This window comes from Phoca vitulina, unplaced genomic scaffold (genome assembly GCF_004348235.1).
Source record: "Phoca vitulina isolate PV1807 unplaced genomic scaffold, GSC_HSeal_1.0 scaffold40, whole genome shotgun sequence".
Lineage (NCBI taxonomy): Eukaryota > Metazoa > Chordata > Mammalia > Carnivora > Phocidae > Phoca > Phoca vitulina.
The window spans coordinates 23,968,324-23,994,260 of record NW_022589743.1 but is presented as its reverse complement, the minus strand read 5'-3'; the positions used below and the strand labels follow the sequence as shown (position 1 = coordinate 23,994,260).

The 25,937-nt window shown below is 53.1% G+C and overlaps 2 protein-coding genes and 1 non-coding gene across 7 annotated transcripts in view; 2 read left to right on the top strand and 1 right to left on the bottom strand.

The window, feature by feature from the left end:
• The window catches only part of PITPNA (phosphatidylinositol transfer protein alpha), a 40,929-nt gene extending 37,618 nt beyond the window's left edge, over positions 1 to 3,311 (top strand). The window contains exon 12 of the mRNA XM_032428516.1: positions 669 to 3,311. The gene's annotated coding sequence lies outside the window, so the exon portion shown is untranslated. The remainder of the gene's footprint in view (positions 1 to 668) is intronic.
• A 1,125-nt stretch (positions 3,312 to 4,436) lies between these two features.
• Positions 4,437 to 23,183, top strand: INPP5K (inositol polyphosphate-5-phosphatase K). Of its 5 annotated transcripts, none has more exons than XR_004302312.1 (13): positions 4,437 to 4,611; positions 6,433 to 6,540; positions 6,871 to 6,979; positions 10,916 to 11,032; positions 11,378 to 11,553; positions 12,120 to 12,231; positions 12,822 to 12,931; positions 19,883 to 20,069; positions 20,944 to 21,081; positions 21,333 to 21,416; positions 21,585 to 21,689; positions 21,867 to 22,024; positions 22,909 to 23,145. XR_004302312.1 is itself a non-coding variant. In XM_032428513.1 (12 exons), the coding sequence occupies exons 1-12, from the start codon at positions 4,559 to 4,561 to the stop codon at positions 21,924 to 21,926; spliced, it is 1,359 nt and encodes a 452-aa protein (XP_032284404.1). In that variant the 5' UTR covers positions 4,437 to 4,558; the 3' UTR covers positions 21,927 to 23,183. The 5 variants fall into 5 exon arrangements, 3 of the variants coding, with proteins under 3 accessions (XP_032284404.1, XP_032284405.1, XP_032284406.1); XR_004302313.1 differs by having other exon boundaries at positions 22,939 to 23,134; XM_032428513.1 differs by having other exon boundaries at positions 21,867 to 23,183.
• On the bottom strand, positions 16,456 to 16,528 carry TRNAE-CUC. Its single transcript has one exon. It is a non-coding gene; the product is annotated as a tRNA-Glu (tRNA).
• Positions 23,184 to 25,937: the final 2,754 nt, after the last annotated feature.

The window sequence follows — 25,937 nt, the reverse complement described above, 5'->3', positions numbered from 1 at the left end:
TTCCTGGCTCCCCACTGCTGTCATTCCCTGCCCTGCCCTTGGAAAATGCTGGCCAGACAGCTTTTCCTTGGGTTCATCGTTTATCTGGTGCTTCATTTCCTTCCTCTTTAAAGCCTCTGATCCTATACTAAGTAGCTGTCCTCATCAGAGGCAGCCTCTTTCAGATGCTTGGAGAGTATTTCTGCCCAGGTCATAGGAGCAGGATGAGGTGTTCCTGTTTCCCGGTGCCGCTCTTTCCCAAGCCCCGTCCTTCTCTGAGCTCCCGGGACCCTGCATACCTCCAGACCTGCTGATACTCCAGCAGCTCTCAGTGGGCTTGGTCATGGAATTAAAAACCTGGCCCTGCTTCCCATTGGGTCTGAGAGGAAATTATTTTATCAAGTAAACTCTGGTTGTCCTCTAACACTAAGGAGCTGAGGAGGCCTGGGGTCTCACCAGCAGTAATGCAAAGCTCTGCTCGCTCTCCCTGCCCCCTTGTGTGTGAGAACTTCTGGCAGATGAAACAGTAGGACTGAATGGACTGTTGCAGTGTCGGCTGCTTGGACCATCGTTTCCTCCCCCCACCCCCTACTGGCATCTTGGCTCCTTTTGAAATTCCGCCATCAATGATTTACAGTGTGTTTCTATTTTCCTCTGTTGCTTCCTTAATAATTGTATTTCTCTTCTAGTTTTGCAAGACAGTGGTCAACAGGAAGGCCCAGCAGCTCCACCCTCCCAACTGACAGGCCATCTTCGGACGCAGCCTTTCTGTGCCCATTCTTCAGGCAACTTTCGATCCCTTACTGTAGCTACTTCTAGATGCCCTTTAATATTGTGAACAAATAGACCATCTGGTATTATGAAGCCCGTATGTGCGGGAGCCTGCTCCTCTGAGATATGTGGCGTGTAGGTTGCTGTATTCACAGCTCCTCCCTCTCCAATCATTTTGTTCTCAACCCATTTCTGTGTGTTCCGCGCCCCCCCCTGCCCTTTATTTCCAAGTGACATTTTTAGTCTTTCAAAATAGCTGCCTTTTGTGATGTGGTGATTTAAATGATTTAAGTTCATTTGTTTTCAACCTTGGGATACACTGAGGTATTTTTGCTTCCTGGGCAGATCTTTGCAATTTTGAGTGCTCACCTGGGGAGAGATGAGTTAGAAATACAGTTTTTTCCTCCAGTTCCACAGAACAGCAGTGTGGCTTCATAACTCTGATCTCTGCTCTCAGTAGCCCATTGTTAATGTGCTGTAGGCACCAAGGAAGTACCCAGGGCCCAGCCAGTCTCTGTTTTAAAAATGTAACAAATACAGATAACTCCTGCCCCAGGATCGCATCTCTGGTCACTAGTCTTAGAGACACCTGTGGCTTCTTGGCCCTCCTGTTGCCCACCCTGTCTGAACCTTGCAGAGCCCACAGTATGCCCAGGTCAGTTCTCCACCTGGAGGGACCTGTCCAGTGTCCCCTTAGAATTGAGTCGGTCCTATATGTACTAATTAGTCTGTCCCCCAATCCCCCCCCTCCCCCCCCCCCCCCCCCCCCCAGGAGCTCTGTATGTCCATGCTCCTCTTCCCTTTTGGGCTGGTGCTGCCACTCAGCAATAATCCTCTTTTCTCTGTGCTTTCTTAGATTCCTGTCCTCTGTCTCTGAGGCTGGTCAGGACACAAGGGTCCTGATCTTTTCATGCTGCACAAAACAAGCATGCAAAAAGCTTTTCCCCAGCAGAACATGTTCCCTCTTGTCTCCAGTTGCTGGAAAGGAATTTGGGAATCAGGAACTCAGCTCATCCCGCCCCCATGCTGAGTTCCGTCCTGGACAATCAAAAGCAAAAAGCAAGTAGTGATCATAGTATAGAACTCTACCAAAGGAGGCCGGTGAAAAAGTCCAGACTCCAGGGGAGGTAGAAGCTGCCGAGTGCTCCATGGTTGTAGACAACTTGGCGGAAACCAAGTCTGCCTTCCCAGCGGGAGAGTCTGAGATAGCTGTGGTGTCACCTGACATTTCCCAAGCCTCGCGAAGTATGTTAGCCAAGTGTGTTGTGATCCAAGCCCATGCTAGTTTGGGTGCGGTGGCTCATGAAGAGACCACATCTGTGTTGGGGGAGCGAGAAGTAGGGTGGGATCATTTATCCTTATGTTGTCGTCAGTTTGTTTTGCCTTACTGATTTCTAAGTGCAATAAGGGAGTGTTTCACAGGATTGCACCTGTGACATCCTGATGGCTGCTTCCCTGTGACCCTCTTGGGGCAACAGCGGACAGACTCAGACCCCTCAGTGTGGTTGTCTCCCACCTCCATTGAGGCCTCTGTGGGACCAGGAAATGTCCTGTTACACCTTCCTTGCAGGCTCCTCACCTTGTGGGGTCTATAGTAATGGATCTGGGGCAGTTCAGTTGGTTATTAGGATTCCCAACTGCTGGTAGCATCTATTTGGGAAAGTGAAGCATTCCTACTGGAGAAAAATGTAAATGTTTTCCTATAAGCTCTGTATTAGCTATAATTATATTTGTGCTTAAAGTTTTCCCTTCATTCATCAGCTAAATCCAGGTGTGGGTTATCCTGGGAGAAATGAACCATGATGTTCTAAGCAGACAGGTGGATTGAGGGTCATCAGATGTTAGTCTCCTTGCCTCAGCTCTTCTCTGAGATCCACACATACCACTCCAACTCTGGTGGGCCTTGCTCTTTATCTGGCTTTTCTCTGGCTCCTCCCATCTCCACCTGTTGCCCCAGTTTGAAAGCATCCACATGAGCTGAGCTAGAATTTCCTGATGTCAGCTGGATCTGGGGCTCCAGCCCACAGAAGCATAAGGAGGGGTGTCCCTGGTCTATTCTATCCCCACGGATAGTATTGCTGCTGGGCAACAGTGTTGGCTTTTAAGTATCCCCCTTACCTTCTCAGCCACCTCCTGACTAGCACTGACTAGCACTCAGAGGGCTTTACGATGAAAGGCTCAGCTCCAGGGGTAGTACCTGACGGTGTGCCGTGCCCCTTCAGACCAGCTGCTTCCATCAGATCTCCAGGGTCGGAGTCGCGGTTTGAAGCGGCAGTGCCTCTGTAAGGGGGCGGTGCTGGGCTCAGGCCTCACAGAGGGAGGTCAGGGACAGGGTCAGTATTGTGGGCATGTGTATATCTCCCCAAGTTCTCTTACAGTCCCTGCTGGGACTCCCTGACTTATTTTGGTTGGTTCCTAGTGCTACTTCTTTTACAAAATACACTTTGTAGAACTGATTAGATTACCTTGTTTATTTAATGTGAGTTTGTGCCTTTTTGTCTCAATCTTCCAAAACAGGTATATTGGGGGAAAAAAGCAGTCTAATAAAATCCTAGACAGAGCTTTCTGGAGTCCAGCTTATTGGTGATGTCCTTATGTCCATTTTACAACTTAGATATCCTCAAACTCTTGCTGCTGTCCTCCATTTTACCAGGACTAGGAAAAAGTACAGGATAGCTCCAAAATTTTTTGCAGGTCAATTTCTGTAAATTAAAACATCCCATTGTCATTTTACTTATGCAGACATCACATATCTGAAAGTAATTCAGCCATTTTATACTGGCAGGATTTCCTTTTTGCTTTTGTGCCCCCTCCCTCTTTTTTACTATCCTACCAAGCAAAACATTTATTTAAAGTCGGAGTTCTTAACCTGGCTTCCAGGTCTGTGACCTCATAAAACTTGTTTGTAAAATTGTGTGTGCATTTTTCTGGGGAGAGCCATGGCTCTCATCAGATCCCCAAAGGAATCCCATGCACCGCCCTCCCTATCCTCCAAAAAAGACTAAGAACCAGTTATTTGAAGAAAATCTTAATCTTTGGCAAAAATCTTAATTTCTATTCATCAAATAGAGGCAATGATTTATTTTTCATTCTTTGGTGGCTAATTTTTTAAGAGTCCAGGCACCCCCAAAGTCTAAAGTGTAATAGGTAACCTAATGAGTGTGAAAAGCGGGAAACACTTGAAAGTGGAAGTGGAGGAGAACTAAGGATGGAGGAGCTCTATGCCCAACACGAGAGCGATTACCTGTAGATGAGGGGCAAAGAGGCCGCTTCACAGGCAGGACAGTGGCTGGACTGCCACCCCCCTTCGCCCTTTGGACCTGTGGACGTTGGGGAGGTGGAGGGGCACAGCGCAGAGGCCAGAGACCTCAACTCCGATAACCGGCCAAACGGGCCGGGCCCAGGATGCTGGTGCGGGCCGGGCTGCGGCTTCCGCTGGAACACTACCCCTCCCGGCCGGCCTCGCGCGGGGCACCCTGGGAGCCGCGGGGCTGCCAGTTGCGCGCGCCGGGCGGGGCAGTGTTGCGTCGGGTTCTGCTGGCGCGGAGACGCGCCTCTTTCCTCCCAGCCTTTCACTGTTTCGCGCTCCGTGGGGAGTCCCGCCTCCTCCCCCAGGCTGCACCACCCAGAGCCCTCCGTGCCCTCAAGCCCCGCCTCTTACGGAAGCCGAGGCGGAGGGTCAGAATCCGGAAGGAAAACAATCGGGCGAGAGTAAGCTAGCCGGGACCTGCTGCCGGAGGGAGGTGGATCGGGCCAGGAGCGGCGGGGGCGGGGAGGCGCGAGCCGGCCGGGCCGCGGCGTGGGGACGATGGCGGCCGTGAACCCACGGAAGGCGACTGAGCCGAGAGGCAAGACGCTCAGGTGAGGAAGGCATCTGCGGGCAAGCCGGCCTGTTCCGGGCGGGATCACCATCTCCTCCCCTTTCGGGGCTGCGGATCTGGGGTACAGCCAGACTGGGAGAGAAGGGGCTAGGCCTGCAGGGCTGATTCTAGCTCAGAGACCCTCCCCAGTTCTCCCAAGCCAATGGCGAGGGGGCTGTTTTGGGCCCAAGCCCCGCACTCCCTCCAAACTCAGGCCGCCGAGCTCGTTCCCATTTGGGCGCCCCATGCAGGTGTCTCGGTTGGCTTCTGGCGGAGGCAGCAGTATTGGGCTGTTTGAAGTTAAAAACAGAACAAGGCATTCTCCTCTCAGCTCTAGAATAGAAATCTTGTTCTTTTGATCAGCACATACATCACGGGGTCTGCCTGATCCCGTTGTGACCTCCCGAAATCCGAAATCAGATTTAAGTAAAATCCGTTAGTGCAGTGATACAGCCTGGTACCATGCTTGCTCTTTAACGAAGAACAAAGCTGATCACCAACTTAGTGCAAGTCACGATGCAAGGATTTGCTGCTAATCGTCGGATCCGGAGTGAGGGCAAGAAATTCCGACTTTTGCTCTCCATCCACTTAGAGTAGGTCCCTGGGAAAACAAAGAGCCTTGGACTAAAAGGGCTGCTTTCCTTAATCCTCTGTTGGACAGCAGGGGGAGATCGTAAACAAACAAAGTGCAGAATCTCTGGCCGAATGCCTGGGAAGGTGGTTTATGTATTGTTTTGTTGATGTTCGTAGGGAGGGGCAGGAAGTTGTATTAAGCCGGCCAAGAATTTCAAGTTGTGCTTTTTAGAACACGGACCTCTAAGAACAGGATCTGGTGGAGAAGAGATGATTTTGGACATCCTGCTCTTTTCTCCCATCTCTCTCAACCCCCTGTACCCTTGCCCATTCTAGGTTTTCCTCTGCTGGAGGTCCTCCTCATGGTGTACCTAGGACTCACCTAAGGCTTGGTGGCTGGACCTTGGTCTCTGCAGGTTTTGTAGCCCCTGACTGCTCTGTACTCAGCTGAGTCTGGGGCTTTCTTGGAGTGTTGCTGTAACTACTCAGTGAAAGAGATCTGCAAGTGTCTCCTTCCCCTGAGCCTCTGATGGGATCCATTGTGATTGAGAGCTGCTGATCTAGTTGTCTTGCTTCCGTAGGGTTTATATGAAGCCAAGGTTGAGGATGCTATCCAGCTGATGACTTTTCCTAAAAGAGGGTAGACTCCTGAGAGAGTTGTTGAGAACCCTGTCATTTAGAATCTTCACCTTTAGGCTCCCTGAAATGCTTGGCAGAATTGGTTATGTTCCAGGGACCTGCTAGGAAGAAGGAAGGAAGGGAATGTGGTGGTGTTATCTTTGTTATTTTTGAAATTCTCCTGTCTTGTAGTGCTGAGTCCTCTTACAAGGTAAAAACTGAACCTCCAAAATCTTTCTGGTGGCCTTAGGAGCCCTGAGGTGTGAATGGCTGGTGGAATTATTGAATTCCTGACTACCGACCCCATCCCCATTCCTTCCCTCACCTGACCCTGAAACCTTGGCGCCCACTTGGCAGCCTTTCCTCATGTCAGCAGCAGCAGTGCCGCCAGCTGTGGGCAGCTGTGGGCCTGCACGGAGGAGCCAAAATGGGGTGGAAATTTCCTGCTTCAGGAACAAAGTGAGGATGAAGGGCTTGTAGTTCAGTGCCCCTGTTCCCACTACCAGGTACAGAAACTCGCGTTTCCCATTATGGTTGCACTGGATTGTGGTGCAGCCATTAGCAGACCCATTCGTTACCTGGATAAGGTCCTACCTCCCCCCCCACGACTTCCCTTCCTACCCCTACACAGCATACATGTGGTGACGTGGAACGTGGCCTCTGCAGCACCTCCTCTAGACCTCAGCGATCTTCTTCAGCTGAACAAAGACAACCTGAATCTGGACATCTATGTCATTGGGTAGGTGTCTGCAGTGCCCCTTCCCCCATTCCCATTTCTGAGATCGATAAGCCCGACCAGTCCAAAGTTGTCCCCGTGGGGTACTACTGTCACCTGTCCTCCTTTGCTGTGGAGGCTGAAGGCTAGGAGCTTTCAGCCTGCATCAGGACCAGTCAGTGTCTCTTGTCCTGAGTCAGTAATGGCAAGGGGTTGGCAGTCATTGGCCACGGGAGGGAGAGCTCATGGTCATGAGTACCCAAGGTTTGAAAGTGCCGAGGGCAGTACTAAATGTCTGTGGCAGAGGCGCTACCCTCCAGGCCAGGGAGAGAGCCTCTGACCTGGAATGGGCAGTTTGCAGGAAATGAACTGTGGGATCATGAGCCTCCTTTCTGACACTGCCTTTGAAGACCCATGGAGCAGTTTCTTCATGGATGTGCTTTCCCCTCTGAGCTTCGTCAAGGTAACTTACAAGTTCATGGGCAGTTGGGAAATGTGTCTCACCTCTTGTCACTAACCCCCAGTCCTTTGGTCTCCCGCTCAGACTTTCATGCTGTTTCCATTTATTTAAAGGCCTAAACCTCAGTTGCTCCTGGCTTCCTGGGGCTCCCGCCTGCCTTGTGTCTTTCCAATGTAGCTGGAGCTGAGCTGGGACCCCAGGGGTTAGTTTAACACCTTGACATTTTTCATGTTGGGAGAATCCTGGGGGAAGCACAGCAGGCCTTATTAACACTTCGGTGCCTATCCACCGTCAGCCTTCAATCCCTATTCACGTGCCCAGCCTGAAATCCCTGAGTATAATAATAACTGCTAACGGGCGCCTGGGTGGCTCAGATGGTTAAGCGTCTGCCTTCGGCTCAGGTCATGATCCCAGGGTCCTGGGATCGAGTCCCGCATCGGGCTCCCTGCTAGGCGGGGAGCCTGCTTCTGCCTCTGCCTCTGCCTCTGCCTCTCTCTCTCTCTCTCTCTGACTCTCATGAATAAATAAATAAAACATTAAAAAAAATAATAACTGCTAACATTTACTGAGTGCTTACTTGGGAGTAAGCATCACAAATAAGCTCTTGATACACATTATTGAGAACTCTTAACTCTCTTGAAATGTGGGTATTTTACAGATAAAACCAAGACTGAAAGGTCACAGAGGCTGTCTGGGATTTGAATCTAGATCTTTCAAATTTCGTAACCCGTGTTCTTTTTTTTTTTCTTTATTGCATTTAGCATGGAATTTATTTTTATTTTATTTATTTATTTACTTATTTTTAGAAGTTTTCCTTTTATTCATTTGAGAGAGACAGAGCACGAGCAAGAGCATGAGCAAGGGGAAAGGGCAGAGGCAGAGGGAGAAGCAGACTCCCCACTGAACAGGGCACCAATGCGGGGCTCGATCCCAGCACCTCAGGACCATGACTGAGCCAAAGGCAGTTGCTTAACCGACTGAACCATCCAGGCGCCCCATAACCCATGTTCTTAACTATTATACTTTATTGCTCTGCTGGTGAGCTCTGAGGCTGACAGGTATCCCATGGCTAGCCTGCTGGTATCAGAGGGTGTCCTCGGATCACAGGAGACATGTACCTCAAATTCTCAGGGGCCCAGAGGTTAGGAGAGGGGAGGAAAATAGTTCTCAGTCCGAAGGGCCAGTATTCTTTGGGGAAAGCAGACCATAGGAGAATCCACAGGAAGGCTCTAGATTGCTGGGTCTTCACCTTTACGTCCTGCACAGCTGGGGCATGAAGCATACTCCCATTCAAAGCACCCTGTGCAGTGCTTCTTGGAAATACCAGAATTCCTTTAGTCCCTTCCTGGGTGACTCATTTCTTCAGAATTAATTCTCTTACCCCAGTTTGCTTAAGGGTGCTGAGGCAAGAGCTGTGAGTCCTCTCGAGGGCAGAGCCAGGAGGAGGGAATACAAGCCTTGCCCTGCTGCTAAGGCTGGAAAAGGTCAGTCCCCAAGCCCTTGGCTCTCTCCAGATGAAGCTCAGGCCTCTTCCTACAGATGTGGAGCTACCCTCTGAGAAGGCAGAACCACTTCTCTCACCACCCACTCTCTTCTCAAGACCGGAGGCTTCCTTACACCCCGGCTCACTGGCAAGGGATTGGTAGAATGGAATCAAGCCAAGGAAATTAGCTCAGCTTGTGGCAGGGACACAACCCATTCTACCCATGTGGCCTCCCGTGTTTGGGAGGCCTGCCTCAGGGCCTAGCACCCAAAGCAGATGGGTGACCCTCTTTCCCCTAGCCAAGAACTGAGGTGAAAGGGTGAGCCCTGCTTGCAGCCTCTTCCTTTGACAGGAGTTTGCCAGTTACAGGTTGAGAAGCCTGGGCCTGACCCCCTTTGTTGGCTCCAGGGCCCCTAGCTCCCTCCCTTTAGCCCCTTCCTTAGCTCCTCCTACTTCACTTCCTCCAACAGAACTTCTCCTACAAGTCTCCCGCCTTTCCCCACAGCCCCACCCTTTTTCCCAGTCCCAGGCTTTCCTGCCACCCGATTCCCCTCCCTTGCTCCTTCACAAAGCACACTGGTGCCTTTGTGCGGGGTTCCAGTGGTCCAGACCTGCTCTGTGGGTTAGGATTAAGCTTGAAAGTTCTGGACCTTTATCAGTTCCTTAGGAGTCAGTTCCATTGGCATATATGCTTGTCAGTGGGAGAGACCAAGACTGGGGCTAGAGGGTGGGGTTGGAGACACATTTGTAGCAACCTCTACCCAACGCTAGGTTCTCACACCTCCTCACTCAGTCTTGGGTTTGGGGTTCCCCTTGCTTTGACTCCTCCACTGTGCCAGAGCTCCTGGCCTGTGGGATCAAGTTTCATAATTCCTGGAAGGCCCCAGTACATGCTCCCCACCCGGGGATTTCCTCCTTGGCCTCTGCAACCTCAAGCTCCGGAAACAGCTACTCGGGTGGTAGGTGTAGACAGCCTGAGGCTGAGAGAGAGGGTCACTGGCTATGGCCCTTTCCCACCCCACCTCACAGAGCGGGGATTTTAGGGATCCCGGACCTCAAACATTGTTATACGAGTAGTTTTCCTGGTTCCTTAGTCTCCTTGAGCCTCGGCCTTCAGGGACAGTAGTTCCTTACAAGGTTGGTGTGAAGATTAAATGCAGTATGAAGGATTTTAGTAGACTGTGGCTGTTCTCCCCGACCTGCAAACACATGTCCAGCATGCTTGCTCTCATTGCCTCTGCATTGCCTTCATGGAAATCCAACTACCCACAGTGTATAATTATTTGGGGGAACATTTTCTTAAATTTTTTCCACTGAACATTATAATGTATGCAGAAATTAGGTGTATTTTGGGGGGCGCCTGGGTGGCTCAGTTGGTTAAGCGACTGCCTTCGGCTCAGGTCATGATCCTGGAGTCCCTGGATCAAGTCCCGCATCGGGCTCCCTGCTCGGCAGGGAGTCTGCTTCTCCCTCTGACCCTCCCCCCTCTCATGTGCTTGCTCTCTCTCATTCTCTCTCTCTCAAATAAATAAATAAAAAATCTTTAAAAAAAAAAAAAAAGAAAGAAATTAGGTATATTTTTTATGGCTTTTTGTTTGTATATGCATCAGTGTTACCACCAGTCAAGTCAAGGTAGAGAATATTTCTAGCACCGTAGAAGGGTCTCTCATGTTCTTTCCCTGAATTTACTTTTTTTTTTTTTAAAGTAGGCTTCACGCCCATTGTGGGGCTTGAACTCACAACCTTGAGATCAAGAATCGTGTGCTCTGAGCCAGCCAGGTGCCCCTCCCTGCATTTAAAAAAGTCTTTAAACCAGGAGTGCCTGGATGGCTCAGTCAGAAGAGCATTAGACTCTTGATCTTGGGGTTGTGAGTTTGAACCCAACATTGGTTGTAGAGATTACTAAAGAAATTTTTTTAAATCCTTAAACCAGGAAAGAATAGCTGCCAGTTAATCCTTCCAGCATCCATGAGATAGATGAGATAGAGTCCTGGTTTTTCAATGAGCAAATAGACTGAGACTTGGCCCAATAGCAAATTCTAAGAGCCCAAGTGGAATTTGAAACCAGATCTGGCTGACTTCAAAGCCAGTGCCCTTAGCCACTATCCTGCATTGCGCCATCCCTCTCTGAGGCCCTGGCCCGCGGGGGTGGCAGCCCGGAGTGCCCTAAGGACCCAGAGAGCAGGGTGAGAGGAGTCGCTAGGCTGCATGGTGCTGGGCCTGGAGAGTCGATGCCCTCCTTGTGGCAGGGTGCCCTGGTAGCCTTGTCTTCTCTGCCTTCCACCTGAGCAGGAACAGGCGCTGGACCTGGCTTAGCTCTCAGAATGCATCATTTGGCAGTTCAGGGCAGTAAAACCCTGAGCCTGGAGCTGAGATACCGTCGACCTCAGGGCTAGGGAGGGACTTGCTCAGCTTGTGCAGGGAAATGAATGACCATTGTCCCCCCTGTGCTGTAGGTCTCCAGTGTCCGCATGCAGGGGCTCCTCTTGCTGTTCTTTGCCAAGCATCAGCATTTGCCCTTTGTCCAGATCCTCTCTACTAAATCCACCCCCACTGGCCTCTTCGGGTACTGGGTAAGGATGAGTTGTCTGAGTCATGAGTTGGGAGGCCTTCTGCCACTGGGCTGAGGAGGGCTGGACGCTGTAGGGGTGAGCAGATGGAAAAGGGGGGTGGCGTGAGTCTTCCACGCCGGTGCCCCGCATACCTACTCTCCTGCCTCTGGGAGCTTTGCACCCTTGAGACCTCGGGCCGGGTGAGCAGGGCTCTTAGATGGAGAGAGGTCACTCCAGGGAGCTGAGCATCTGGCCCTGAGAGGTCTTGTGGCGGGAGAGACCATCTCCCCTCAGGCTTGGGATGGGAAAGGGGAGGTGTGTCTCACCCAGAGCAACTTCCACCCTTCTGCCCACTTGTCCTACCAGGGGAACAAAGGGGGCGTCACCATATGCCTGAAGCTTTATGGCTACTATGTCAGCATCATCAACTGCCACCTGCCCCCCCACATGGCCAACAATGACCAGCGGCTGGAGCACTTTGACCGGATCCTGGAGATGCAAAATTTTGAGGGACAGGATATCCCCAACATCCTGGAGCATGAGTGAGCATGCACTTGTCAACTGCCGCCCCTGTCCTCGCCCCCACACCAGCCCAAGCTAGCATTCTCCTCAGGCAGCCTGGGTTCCACCCCAGCCCTTCCCAGCCTCTTCCCTGACGCCCCATCTGCTCTCCTGTCCAGCTTTACCTGCCTGGGGTCTAGGACCTCTTCCCTTTCCCTGGCCCCCATGTCCTGCTTAGGAATTCTGGACACTTCTGAAGATCCCACATCAAGAACCCCAGGGTCCCTGAGGTCACCCACAGGGACCTGGTTCTCAGCCTTGCCTGGTGGCCCGTTGAGGGAGGGGGAGGGAGGGCGAGAGCCTGCTCTGTGTTTGTTATTCACCCCTGGCGGCTGGTCTCTTTGGCTTACACGGCAGGGAAGCGGCCATGAGAACAGTTCATTAGGGCTCACGCCATGTCGTCACTGTCTCTGGCTCCTCTCCCAGCTTCTGGCACCACACCTGCCGCCCGAGCTCTGCGCTGGAGGAGCGAGCAGGCCTAAGGCCCATTGCTCCTCCCTTCTCTCACCTCATCACAACCCTCAGCTGCCTTCTTTTCTCTCTGCAGCCTCATTCTCTGGTTTGGAGACATGAACTTTCGGATTGATGACTTTGGGCTGCATTTTGTCCGGGAATCCATAAAAAATCGGTGCTACAGTGATCTGTGGGAGAAGGATCAGGTATCAAGTGAGGGAAGGGTCCGGAGGGGTGATCGGAGCCCATTGTGGAAGTCCAACATCAAATGTGGGGGGCACTGCTCAGGTCCCTTAGCCACCTGTTCTCCGTTTCCAGGCCTCTGAAGTCCTTGTTCCCGGGTGGGGAGGAGTTTAACAGGGCTTTGCACCCAGGGGCCTGATCTTCCCCTGGAGGAGCTGCTGGGTGTGCGTCAAGATAGGGAACAAGAAGGGCTTTGGCTTGCCCTTTGGGGGGACCCTGGCTGCCCCAACCTCCCCTCTGATACATGTTTGCTGGTGACTCCCAGAGAGACGGAATTCAAAGCCTGGTCCCTGTAGTCCAAGGACTGGGAAATGGCAGGCAGCTGCCTCCCCTGGGACTATGGGATAATGTTTGCAAAAGGATTCAGCTTTCCTGAGGCTGGGGGTGGAGTGGGGATGGGCCGCTGAGGCCGTCACTGGAGCAGTGAGGAAGTGAGGTGGTGTTGCTTGACTCTTGACCTGCGGCGATGGCATGTGCTGATCCCTCGAATGGAGTGTGTGCTGGGCCACTGGGTCAGGACCACTAGGAGACGGGCCTGTGGCTTTCTCTCCAGCTCAGCATTGCCAAGAGACATGATCCACTGCTCCGGGAATTCCAGGAGGGCCCCCTGCTCTTCCCACCCACCTACAAGTTTGATAAGAACTCCAACAACTATGACACCAGGTGAGGGGGCTCCCCCAGGAGAGGATCAGCCTGCCACCGATTTGGAATTAGCCTGTGAGGAGGGAATGAGGGGCCAAGAGGCCTGGGAAGTCAGGTTGTGTGGGCCCTAGTGGCAGAGGGAGCTGCCTCAGAATAGAAGTGTTAGGGAAGCAGGAGTAGATGCAGCCGTCCCCTCAGGGGTGGCACCTCCCACCCGCCTCATGCGGCGCTGACTGTGGGAGCTGTCCCAGGTTGTCCTCAGAGAGCAGGAAGGTGCTGGCGAGGGTGGGGGCTGGGGGCAGGGGCAGGGCAGGTAGGGCGAGGAGGGGGTGGGGGGAAGCAGCTGATTCCTCACTCGGGAGGGACTGCGTTCCAGCATTCTGGGAACCCGTGCTTCCACTCCCCCAGGCTTTCTGGTCCTTCCCAGACAGGGGCACAGAGCTCTTGGCTCATCCCGTTACTGGTATCGGGTACCCCTGCCCCAGCTGTGAGTGGATCACGTACTACTTAGGAAGATGAAGTAGTAGGTGTCAATAGAGAAGTTTATGGGGAACAATGTAGAGACAGTGCATCTAATAGTTAGAAATACAGCTCTGCTCCTCCTCAGCTGCATGTCCTTGGATAAGGTATTTAAACCTCAATATCATCATCTACAAAATGGGGCTGATAGTAGTACCCACCTCATGGGGTTGAGGATTGAATGAGACCTTGGCACGTGCTTGGCCCGGTGTCTGGCGGCTGGTGAGCACTGTAGCAACTGCTGATGTTCGATTCGCGTCTTCAGTTAGTAGTAGTTCTACTGAAAACCTCTCTAGGATCCGAGAAGGGGCCAGGTAACCACCCAAACTTGAAGCTTAGGCAGAGGGCCAAGAGCAGCTCCGCCATGAAGTTCCCGGCCCAATTTGGCAAGGATTCTCGTCTCTTTGAAGAAAAAGAACATCTTCCATGTTAGAGGGTTTTTGTTACACCCGGAGCAGCTCCTTCACGTAACTCCTCTCAGCAGGACTGTCTTATGAGGGAGGCAGGAGGTGCCTCCAGGGCAGGGCCTCTGGAGTGTCGGGAGTGAACAGGCGTCTCCCCAGCCAGGCCGGGGTGAGAGCTGGAGCGGACGGCCCTGTGCTGGCAGGGGCATGACAGAGCCCCAGCGTCTCCCCTCCAAGGAAGGGAGAGGGGGCGAGGCCTTTCAGGAGTGTGGAGCAAGACGTGCTGGGGTCATGGGCTGGCAAGTGCACACAAGAAGAGGCCACGAACACTGGAAACAGAGCAGGCCGGAAAGGAGGTAAGAGGGCAGGAGCCAGCTGGCGAGGCGGCCCGGGGCCCCAGCTGCAGGGAGACTGCTAGTCTCTCCAGCCATCCATTGGAAATGAGAGCTGTCATGGAAATTGTGAGGCCTCGGTGGGATGGGCCTGGGCCTGGGCCTTGGCGGCTGGGACCTCCGACCAGTGGACTTCAGTGCTCACTTGCTAGCTGGAAGATTGCTGCTGGCAGGCCATGTGGCCCGGGGTCCCTTTGCCCCCACCCCGAGGTGCGGTAGGGAAGCCACCAGGAGACTAGAAGGCAGTGAAGACAGCTGAGCGTCAGCTAGGCTGTGATGAGAGGTACTGAGATTGGGTACAGAGGCCCCGAGATGTTAAAGGACTTCCCCAGGAGGCTCAGCTAGTAATGGTGGAGCTGGACTCGGTGGCCCGCAGTGCTTCTGTCTAGCCCACAGCACCTCCAGATTCACAGCCAGCCTTGCCGGCAGCAGCAAAAAGGAGGGCAGGATAGGGATAGCAGAGGGTTGCCAAGGAGGAGGCAGATACTTACTTCCACATAATAGGTACAATCCACATTGTGACTGACATTACCGAGCACTTACCACGTGCCTGTGTAACCAGACTGTTCTTCATCCTTGAAAAACCAGCTCAGACATCATCGCTGTTAGAAAGCCTTCCCTGACCCTTCCCCCATCTCACTGAGAGTTCTCTCCTGCCCATATGCTGCCTGAAAGCCTTGCACACACCATGCTTTCAGTGTCGTTTTCAAGACACAGTGTGCTTTTCCTGCTGTACTATGAATGCCTGAAGAGACTGGATCTGATTTATGACCATCTCTGGTATGTAGCATAGTGCCTGGCACATGTTCGAATTGGGAGCCTGAGAGGACAGAAGGAAAAGATAAGGTATTTAAGGAGCAGCCAGTCTATTAGAGGAATCCACCCACAGCAAGAGATCCAAATAAGCACTATCAAGTCCAGGAGTTGGCCAGTAGAAGATTCTAGAACTCTGGAAGTGCTGAAGGAGGTTCAGCGAATGGTAAAGAGGTGGGCAGCTGAACCAGGAAGAGTCAGTCAGAGCTGCTGTCAAGGAAACAGCAGAGTTTGGCAGAGAGGGGAGAGGGGCAGGCATTCCTGGCAGTCCGCAGCGCCGGTGAGAGGCACCTCGAGAAGAGCCTGACCAGCTGTACCAAGTGACTGTGAGTGAGTTGTGTTTGGGGCACGGTACACGTGCATCTTTGCCCAGCGACAGCAACCTCCCCTAAGCCAGGACGTAATGAGAAACGAGGTCAGCTCCATTACAGAGGAGGGTGAACAGGCCCAAAGCGGGAAATCCTGTCAGGGATTGCCATAGGGTTTTGTTACAGTTGACGTGAGCCTGGTCAGCCTCTCCACTAGGCAGTGAGCAGAGGATAGTATCAATCTAGTCAAGACTCAGGTCCAGAGTTCAGTACGCACTTAGAAGCCATCCATAGGGAGCCGAAGGGAAAAGTTCCATTTCAAACCCAGAAATGGAACACATCACTACTTTGGGGTCAGTAAATCGGCTCAGCTTTCTGGGCTCTTAAAGAGAAATTTGCAGAGCTTGTTGGTTCTGATTTGTCTAAAGTAAGGACATAGTGATCTCCAGAAACAATTCTTGTACTTAGTCACAACCATTCAGCCAAAAATCCTAAGTGAGGTCCGGTTCTGGTAAGGCATGCGATGAGACAGTTCTGGCTGCTGGGAATTGGCCACATTGGAGTGCAGTGGGAGGAGCATGGAATTCATGGACCTGGGCAGGCATCCGACTTCCGCCTGCACAGGGTGACGTCTGAACTTCAGTGTCTAGTAGTGGGGGGAGAATGTGACCTGTAACATTCTTCCGGTGCCGAGAGGACCAGGACAGTCCATGAGACACCTATCACAGTGTCAAAGGCACAGAAGGACCCCCATCTTTTGCAATTGTCATTATTAGAAATGGAGAACTGGGCAGGGGAGGGCCCCACTGGGGGGCTTAGTCGGTTAAGCATCCAACTCTTCATTTCGGCTCAGGTCGTGATCTCATCAGGGTTGTGGAATCAAGCCCCAAGTCTGGCCCCATGCTCAGCACAGTCTGCTTGAGTTTCTTTCTCCCTCTGCCCCTCCCCCCTGCATGCGTGTGTGTGCACCTCTCTCTAAAATAAATCTTTTTTTTTTTTTAAGAAAGAAATGGAGAACTGAGAGAATATATGTAATATTTAACTTGTACATACACTTTTATTTATTTATTTATTTATTTATTTATTTATTTATTTTTAAGTAGGCTCCATGCCCAACATGAGGCTTGAACTCATGACCCTGAGATTGAGAGTCACATGTTCTACCAACTGAGCCAGCCAGGCGCCCAAATTTGTACACATTTAACTTGTTTCTTGTCTTTTTTTTGTCAGACAAGCTCCTCGAGGACTTTGTCAGTCCCGTTTTTCAGATCCCCAGTTGCCCAGCATATAATAAGGGCTCAGTAAATCTTCATTGAAAGACTGAAGCATACAGGTGCCCAGTGATAAGCCTGGGCAGGCCCTGGAAAAGGAGAAAAGGAAGACAGGTTGAGAGGTACTGAGGAGGAAGGAGAGACAGGCTGTGGTCAGGACTTGGGGAGGATCCTGAAGTGACAGCAAGTCACCATAATAGGGAAGTTGGGGAGGGGGAATGCTTTGAAAGGGAAAGTGGTACATTTGTGTGGTTCAGTCCCAAGTTTAAGCATTGCTAGGTACTGAATGTCCAAGGTGGATTCGGAGATTGTATGTCTGTCGTCTCTGGAGTGGAAATAGCATATTCTGATGTGCTCTGAACACTCCTCAGAAGAGTAGAAGGTTGAGACAACCCCAGGAGCCCCAAACAGATGTGGTTGAGCCAGTTAGCACTTCTTGACCACTCCCTTAACACACCTTAATTTGTTTAATCCTCACAATGGCTCTTTGAAGTAAGTACTGTTATCACCCCATCTTAGAGCTGAAGAAGCTGAGGCTGGGAGAAGTGAAGCCACTTGCCCATGGGCACATAGCTTTTTCTCTCTCTTTTAAACTAGATTACCAGTTAATTATAAAATGATATAATTCAGGAACCGGCAGATGGAAAAGAGGCCTAGGGCAAGGTGTGGGGAGAGGGCGAGGAGCTTCCATGCCCTCTGAGCCTGCCACTCTCTCCAAATCACGTGTTCACCAACCAGAACCACATAGCTCTTAATTAACAGGGCAGAACCTCCCCCCAGATCCTGGTGTCTGATTGTGGAGTCGGACTTTACCAGCGAGACATCATTCTGCCTCTCTGTTGCTAGAAGACTGTATTGCTGTTGAATTGACAACAGTATGTTGGAAATGTTTATTTAAAATAGTAAATGGGGGGGCGGGGCGCCTGGGTGGCTCAGTCGTTGGGTGTCTGCCTTCGGCTCGGGTCAGATCCCGGGGTCCTGGGATCGAGCCCCGCATTGGGCTCCCTGTTTGGCGGGAGGCCTGCTTCTCCCTCTCCCACTCCCCCTGCTTGTGTTCCCTCTCTCGCTGTGTCTCTCTCTGTCAAATAAATAAATAAATAAATAAAATCTTAAAAAAAAAAAAAAGTAAATGGGGGCACCGGGGTGGCTTAGTCCGTCAAGCATCTGCCTTCGGCTCAGGTCTTGATCCCGGGGTCCTGGGATCGAGCCCCGAGTCAGGCTCCCTGCTTGGCGGCGAGCCTCCTTCTCCCTCTCCCCTGCTTGTGCGCTCTCTCTCTCTCTTTCAAATAAATAAAATAAATTTAAAAATCTTAAAAAAACAAATAGTGAGGGGCGCCTGGCTCCCGCATCGGCCTCCCTGCTCAGCGGGGAGCCTGCTTCTCCCTCTCCCTCTCCCTCTGCCGCTCCCCCTGCTTGTGTTCGCTCTGTCAAATAAATAAATAAAATCTTTAAAAAAAATAGTAAGTGAATAAAACGACAGAAAATAGCATTGCAAACTGGTTATCAGCATCTGAACCTGTATACGTTAGGATTAGATGGGCATTTTTGAGGAGAGAGATTGAGTTTGGGGTTTTCGTGAGTTTGGGTTACACAAGCAGTTGTGCATACTACGGCCAGGCTGCGCAGGAGATCTCAAGAGCCAGTTCTTGCCTCCCACGCTCCCACACGAACCAGTATGCCGACTGGGAAACAGAAAACGACAGCAATGGATAACATAATAGGGGAAGCGCTGGTGCAGAATGCTTTGGAAGTGGAAAGTAGAGCTCAAAGACAGCTTTCGGACAAAGACAGCACTGGAACTGGGCCTCTCCCTGTGAAGAAGGGTGTTCCGGGCAGCACAAACTGCACGAGGAAAGGTCCAGAGGCTGGAGAGTCACTGTGGTGGGTGGGTATGGGACAGTGGTGGGAGACGGTGCAGGATGAGGGGGTCAGGCTCCTTAAAAGCCGTGCTTGGGGACCTGAGCTTTATTCTGGAGGCAGTGAAGACTCCTGAAAGGTTTTAAAGTAGGAAACCATCTGACTAGGCTTTACTACTCTGGGTTCATTTAAACTCAAGGGGGAGGAACCCAGAACAGCAGCTGCCCCCACCCCCATTCCAGGACTTGGGGCCCCCCCTTGGAGGGCACTGCCTGGTCTTAAGAGAACACCCCTATAGCTGCCTGGGCATGGCTGTGTTAGGAGTCAGAGGCTTGCCTGTCTTGGGCAACCACAGTTTCTTAGGGGGGGAAAGCACTTCTGTCTCCAGGGGTGTACAGCCTCTCGGGCCCCTCAGTGAAGCTAGTAAGCAAAGAACAGGCCAGAGGTTTCTCAGTTGACTTTTTTTTTTTTTTTTTAAGATTTATTTTTTTGACAGAGGGAGACAGCGAGAGAGGGAACACAAGCAGGGGGAGTGGGAGAGGGAGAAGCAGGCTTCCCGCGGAGCAGGGAGCCCATTGCAGGGCTCGATCCCAGGACCCTGGGATCAGGACCTGAACTGAAGGCAGATGCTTAACGACTGAGCCACCCAGGCGCCCCTCTCAGTTGACTCTTGAGAACAAAGAGTCACAATAGCCAGTGATTACAGGGAGCTTATTTCGTGCCAGGCACTGTGCTAAGTAATTTTGTGTGCTTTTCCTCATTCAATCATGTCAGCAACCCTGTGAGGTAACTATTACCTTCATTTTACAGATGAGGAAGCTGAAGTCGAGGAGGAGGTGGCCTGGTCATGAAGAGCTTGTGCTCTGTGGTCGTGCTGCCTGGCCTTGAATCCTGACTCCACCACTCAGTAGCTGTGTGACTTCGGGAAAGTTCGCTGAGTCTCGACTTCTCTGCCTTTGAGAGAGGGGGACCAGCAGTACTGATGGCAGGCACACAGTGAGCCTCCCCGAGTGCTTCCCTTTCCTGAGGTTGCACCGTTAGTGAGAGGGAAGCCCAATTCCAGCTTACCTCTAACTCTAAAATCCAGACCTCAGCTTCTTCGGTCCACTGCTGCTTTCAGTCTAGAAGTCAGAAAAGCTTTGAAGTGGAATGTTTCTGAATCACAATTTGATTCATAAAAACGTAGACTAGACTGGAGGTCCTTGGCTGAGCCTGACAAGGGCCAGTATGCTTCTGATTCTCTCGGGCCCCCTCGTCCCTGCTGCCATGCCACACTCCCACTGGGGCCCAGGGGTCTCCTGGCCACTGAGAGGCCCTGGTGTTAGGGGCTCCAGCAGGCTTGCTGGGGGTACCGTCTTGCTCTCCTGCCAACCCTTCTCTCCACATTCGTTTTCCCCTCCACCCCCAGTGAGAAAAAACGCAAGCCTGCGTGGACCGACCGCATCCTGTGGAGGTTGAAGCGGCAGCCCCAGGCCAGCCCCCACACCCAGAGGCTGCCAGCCCCCCACTTCTGCCTGTCTCTGAGGAGCTATGTCAGCCACACGATGTACTGCGTCAGTGACCATAAGCCGGTCACCAGCACCTTTGACTTGGAGGTGAATTTCCAGGCTGCCTGGCACTTGACAGAGCGCCCGCGGGGCCACCTCCCAAACCCCCCAGCCCGGGATTCTAATGTCAGCACAGCTCCCAGGGGAGACCTGTAGGAGGACACGATTGCCACTCCTCCCAGGTCAGGTATCCCAGCTCTTAGAAGCTGTTGAGGGCTCCGTCAAAAACGTGTCCAGACCCTTTGTAAATAGGTTTCCATTTCCTCTTGGTACTGTCTCTTGGGGCTAATGGGTTCCATTATGCTTATTACCTACCATGTAAGTAGGACTTCCTTCTGTTTGTCTTAAATCTACCTGGATCAGGTTGCAAAGGGAGCTCCCTCCATCCTTGCTTCTTGCCATCAAATGACCAAGGCAATGTTGACCTCCTTTGAGACCTGCTGGCTGCCCTCAGCCTTCACTTTTTCATGGCTGATTTGTCTGTCCGTATACCGTTGTGTCTCTCCACATGCCTGTAGCTGTTCTCTCCAGGGCTACCCCCCCACTGCGGGTCAGGAACCCTAGAGGCCTGAGAGCAGCTACCTGGCTTCTTTCTTAAACCTGTCAGCAACTCCCCCATTCTCCCCCACCCTCTCCCCTCAGCACTTGGCTGTCTGCTTGGTTACCCACTGGGCCCCCAGCCCCATCCTCCCTGGCAGGGCCAGCCACCCCTAACAAGCCTTTGGCCCTTTCTCCTTCCAGCAGGCCAGCCAAGGTCTGATACTGTCTTGGGGCAGCCTAGTAGAGTTCTGTGCCCACCCCCTTGTGTGCCCCTCTTCCCCCTCACTGACGCTGATGTGTTGGAAAGTTCACAGCAAGAACGTGAGCCTCAGAGAAAGGAATGGTGCTATGGGATTTCACCCTCTTTCCCACCCCTATGTAGCTGAAGCCATTGGTGTCTGCCCCACTGATCACCCTGATACCCGAGAGGCTGTGGACCATGGAGAACGACATGTTGATCAGCTACTCCTTGACCCCAGACTTTCTCAGCAGCCCCTGGGACTGGATTGGACTATACAAGGTGATGTGGCAGGCAAGACGTGGTGTCCATCAGCCATACCCTTCTGGTTTATCCATCCTGGGGGCTCACGGGAGCTGGGTACAGAGACTGAAGAGCTCGTGCTCATCACACAGGGGTCCTTGCCCCCTAGAGGCTGGCGGTGAAGGGGAGGGTGCATACAGTACAATGGCCAGCCTGAGGCATCTCCTTGGGACTTGTCATAGGTGCTTTGTCCTCTCAGACCACCGACTGCCCAATCCCCTCTCCCACAGGTGGGGCTGCGCCACATTAATGACTACGTGTCCTATGTGTGGGTCAGGGACAACCAGGTCTCCTTCAGCGATGGGCTGAGCCAGGTACCTGCCCGCTTCCCTGAGATAGGTATTCCATGTCTCCCACGTGTGGCCTTGCCTGAGCACTGCTCTGTCTTTTGGAAGGAACAGAGGGTGGGATAACTTGTTGCTGAGAGCTGGGTGGGGCCCAGGCCGGGGAGCTGACCCCATTCCTCTCCATCCTCCCACCAGGTATACTTCAATACCAGCAATATCCCTGAGACTGAGGACCAGTTTCTCCTCTGTTACTATAGCAACAGTCTACATTCTGTGGTGGGGATAAGCAAACCCTTCAAGGTATGCTGGTGGGGGAAGGGGACTTGAGCCCCTCCTCAGTTCTCCAATGCCACAGGCCTAGGAACCCACTTGGACCATGGAGCCGCATGCATTGGAGAAGGGGAGTGATGGAAAGGCACAGACGAAAATCTGCTCTCCCCTACCCCCTTCTACTCACCGCCTGTTTTATCCTTGCAGATCCAGCCTGGCTCCTTCTTGGCGGAGGACCCACTGGGGGAAGCCCAACCACACATCTGAGCCCGGATGAGAGTGGATCCAGGGTGGAGGCCAGAGCTGGTCTGCCCACGCCGCCCGCAGCACTGGGGGCCCAGCCCAGCCCCCAGAGGAGGCAGCAGGTATCCTCCATCTCCCAGGCGGAGCTCTAGCCACACTCCTTTGCTCTCTCCGGTCCAGATCTCTAGAATTGGCCACTTAAATACAGGTTTTTGTTGCTGAGATATGAGTGAAACCAGCTAGTTTGTCAACAGTGAAGACCTGGGACAGTCCACTGGATGTGGGAGGGACCCTCCAGCTTGTATCTTGTTTCTTGATTTTCCCCACACACACTCCCAGTCCCGCCCAAGCAGGCCTGCCAGGCACATGCCCCATCTGGCACAGGCCTGCATTCTTGTCACGCCATCCTGGGCCTCAGGCTGCCTGGGAGGGGGGAGAAGCTCGCATCTGCACAGGCCCCATAGGCCGGTTGGCACAAGCAGCCCTGGGTTCCAGGAGTCTTGGCATCTCATTGCCTCTCCCCCTGGGGGATGGGCAGAAGGTTTGGGATCCCTGCTTGTAGCAAAAGCAATTAGACTAAGTGGGCAGGATGGAGGGGCCCCTCTACCCAGGCTCTTATTTAGGTCCTGTGGGCAGGATGATGAGTGTCCTGCCAGCACCCCTGCCCCCATGGAGTCTGACCCAGGAAGTTCCGGGGCTGGTGGGTCAGGCTCCATGCCCTAACCTGCCCTCTTGTGAAGGGTTGGCAGGTGGTAGAGGAACTGTGGCCACAGACTTTTCCAGGGTGTTTCTTGCCCAGTCAAGCTCATCTGCTCCTACCCTTGCCTGCAGTCACTGGCCAGAAACCTGCCCTCTCTCTAGACTGCCCTAGCACCTAGAAGTGGAGGCAGGCAGAGAAGAGAGCCAAAATCTAGACATTTTGGGGAATCTGGCCTTGAGGTTCTTCAGAGAACATTGTCTAGGTGCTGTGTGGGCCCTCAGTCCCACTCCCGCCACTTGCCTCCAGCCACTGGTGATTCAACGGCCCTTCTCCCAGGAGAAGACACCTCAGGGAACCTGCTCTGTGATTGTCACGCCCATCCTATGACCTGAGACTGAGGGACACTCCAGTCGCTCTGTGATCCATACTCCACCCTGGGAGCCGTGTGTACCATCAAGAACTGTCCCCCTGGCTTCTAGTAGCCCGTGGCTGTGTTCTATGTCTGTTGTATGGGGGGGGGGATAATTAGAAACATGGCTTTTACACTTGTGTGTGGCTCCATGATGGCAGCGGCGGGGGAGCTGGTGGTGGTGGTGGTATGACTCCATGCCCTTGCTAGACTCTAGGACGAGGGCCCTGTAGACCTAGACTAGACTTGCTGTGTCCGAGAGTGGCAGATGGCGCCCGGATGAGAATGGGGTGAGGTCCTGGGGTGGTGGCCCCTGGGTCCCCGGCACAGTTGGGGCGAGCCACCTATGCTATTAGGCACTTCGTTTACCTTGCTGCGAAGTAGAATGGGTTTCTGAGACCTGACGGCTCTCAGAAAAGGTACTCTGCATTCACTCGTTCATCTCTCCTCACCCACATTCCTTCATCTTAGTCTTAAGCCTTGGTCCCAGGTCAAGCTATCCAAAAAAGTCACCATCTTTTTTCCCCTGAGCCTCCTGCCCCAAGGTCTCCACGATAATCTCTGTCCCTGCCCCAACACACTCACACCTGAGGAGCCCTGACCGCTCGCACTTGCCCACCTCTGGCCTTCTCACCTGCACAAGCCTCATGGCTGCTGCCCCACCACACCTGTCATTTGCAGCCAGGGAAACCAAGGCTCAGAGGAGTGGCGTGATCCATCCAAAGTTACACAGGCAGCCGTGGTATCATGCAGAGCCAGAAACACAGGAATGAGGTCAAGACCTGGATTTGAATCCAAGTTACACTTGGTTGTCTGTAAAATACAAATAATGTATGCAATCACAAGATCATTGTGAGAGAACAGTTGGAAAAACACCCAAAGCAACAGCATACCTATCTCCTTACTCTGATCTATGTAGCCCTGGGGCTGGGTCTCAGGGGACACTCCACCACCACCTTCTGCTTGTGGAGCATGCTTGTCCACGTGCCCACCTCTCCCCTTCCCCCTTAAGTCTTCACACACCCCTACCCGTGCCTCCTGTTGGAGGGGCCCCCCCTGGCCTGGGAGGGGCGAGTCCAGCAGTGATTGAGAGGTCGGGAAGGGGAAGGGGGAGTGTTCTGCCTCCTCTTGGCCCCAGTCAGGATATGGCCGCTCTGGGCCCAGCCCTGACCCGCTGGGTGGAAACAGGAAATGTGTGAGACTTGGTGTGCACTGGGTCTCTGTGCCTGGCTCCAAAGCTGATAAGGGCCATTGTGTGGCCACCGGGGATGAGCCTTCCCTAGATAAATGTGCTTCTCAGAGGAAGGAAGGAAGCTTTGCTGGCCTTTCCTGGGCGGGGGATGCCGTGGGGAGGGAAGGAAAGTGTGCCCCAGGGGAAGGTGCTTGTCCAGGGGGCTGTCGGGGCCAGCACTGGCCCATTGGACTCCACCCCTCCCATGCCAGTGTCTCCCTCTGGAAAGGTCACTTTTCCCCATCCTCTTCCCCTTCTTACTTCCTATAAGGAATGGCTGAAGACCTGAGGGCTCAGTCCCAGGCCAGGAAAGTGTCAGCAGTGATTTAGCAACAATAAAGATAGAAAACAGGACATTGGGGGTGAGGGGCACCTGAAGGTACTATGGAAAAGTAAGAAGCCAACAGGGCTAAGGCCGCCCAGAGCCAGGGAGTCCAGTCCTCCCAAGCATTAGAGGCCCCTGAGGAGGGCAGGACAGGGGCCTCCTCACAGTGCCTTCCTGCCTCGCCAGCTAAACTCTGCTCAGTGTGGCCAGCCCCCAGCAGCTCTGGCCTCCCAAACTCAAGGGGCTCACCTGCTGCTGTCGGAGAAGGAGGCAAGCTGGGGAGACCTGCTGGAGGGGCAGCGCCTATTGACAGATCTTGTTGGCTTAGGGCAGGATGTGCGTTCTGGTTTGGGGAACACTGCTCTCCAGCTGACACCAGTGAGCGGGCAGCAGGAGAGGCCTGGCCATGGAGCTGTTGGGGAGAAAGACCTCCTACCCTTTGACCTGGAGGCCAGGGTCCCCCACGAGTGGCTGCATCAGCCTCTCTGGTTACCTGGGACAACAGGCATTTCCTCCGTCCCTCAGCCCCTCCTCTTCCTGCCCCAACCCGCTGGGCCAAGAGGCCTCCCAATCAGACCTGGGCTGCTCCAGCTGTGTCCTGAGGAGCTGGACCAGACACATCCCCTGGGGCTGGAGTTGAAGCTGAACCAAGTGGCCATCCCAGTGTGGGACCAGATTCCTGGCTCTGGGAGCAGCCCGAGCCAGTGGACAGGCAGGCTGTTGCTCAGCAAGCACCGGGCTCTCTGTCGGCGGAATGGCGCTGCAAGTGGAGCTGATACCCACTGGGGAGATCATCCGCGTGGTTCATCCCCACAGGCCCTGCAAGCTTGTAAGCGGGGATGCTCTGGGCTGGGAGAAAGGGTGGCAATATCTTCCCAGGGCCCAGCAGCTCCCTCAAGCGAATCCCTCAGGAAAGAGGTGAGCAGAGGGGAGGGGTTCTGACCCTTGGTGGGACAGGAACAGACTGGACAAGAAGGGATAAATGGAAGGATGGCGTGAAAGTTTAAAGCGCCTCTAAGAGCAGGATTTTTCAAAGCAGGGATCTGGGTTTAAATCCCTTCTCTTCCAGCTCCCTGGTCCTCCGTAGGCTGGGCTATGAACTGGGCATAACACGCAGGTGACAGGACTGCTCTGAGGCCAAAGGACTGGCGGTGTATGTAAAGCTCCAGACGCATAGTGCACGTTCAGAGCATGCCTCCCCTTTCTTCTGGCCCAAAGAACTAGGACTGGCCAGCTCAGAGCAGTACCTTGAGCAGGGAACGGTGTGTGTGTGTGTGTGTGTGTGTGTGTGTGTGTGTGTGTAAGCCACAAACGGGGAGGAACTAGGACTGGCCAGCTCAGAGCAGTACCTTGAGCAGGGAACGGTGTGT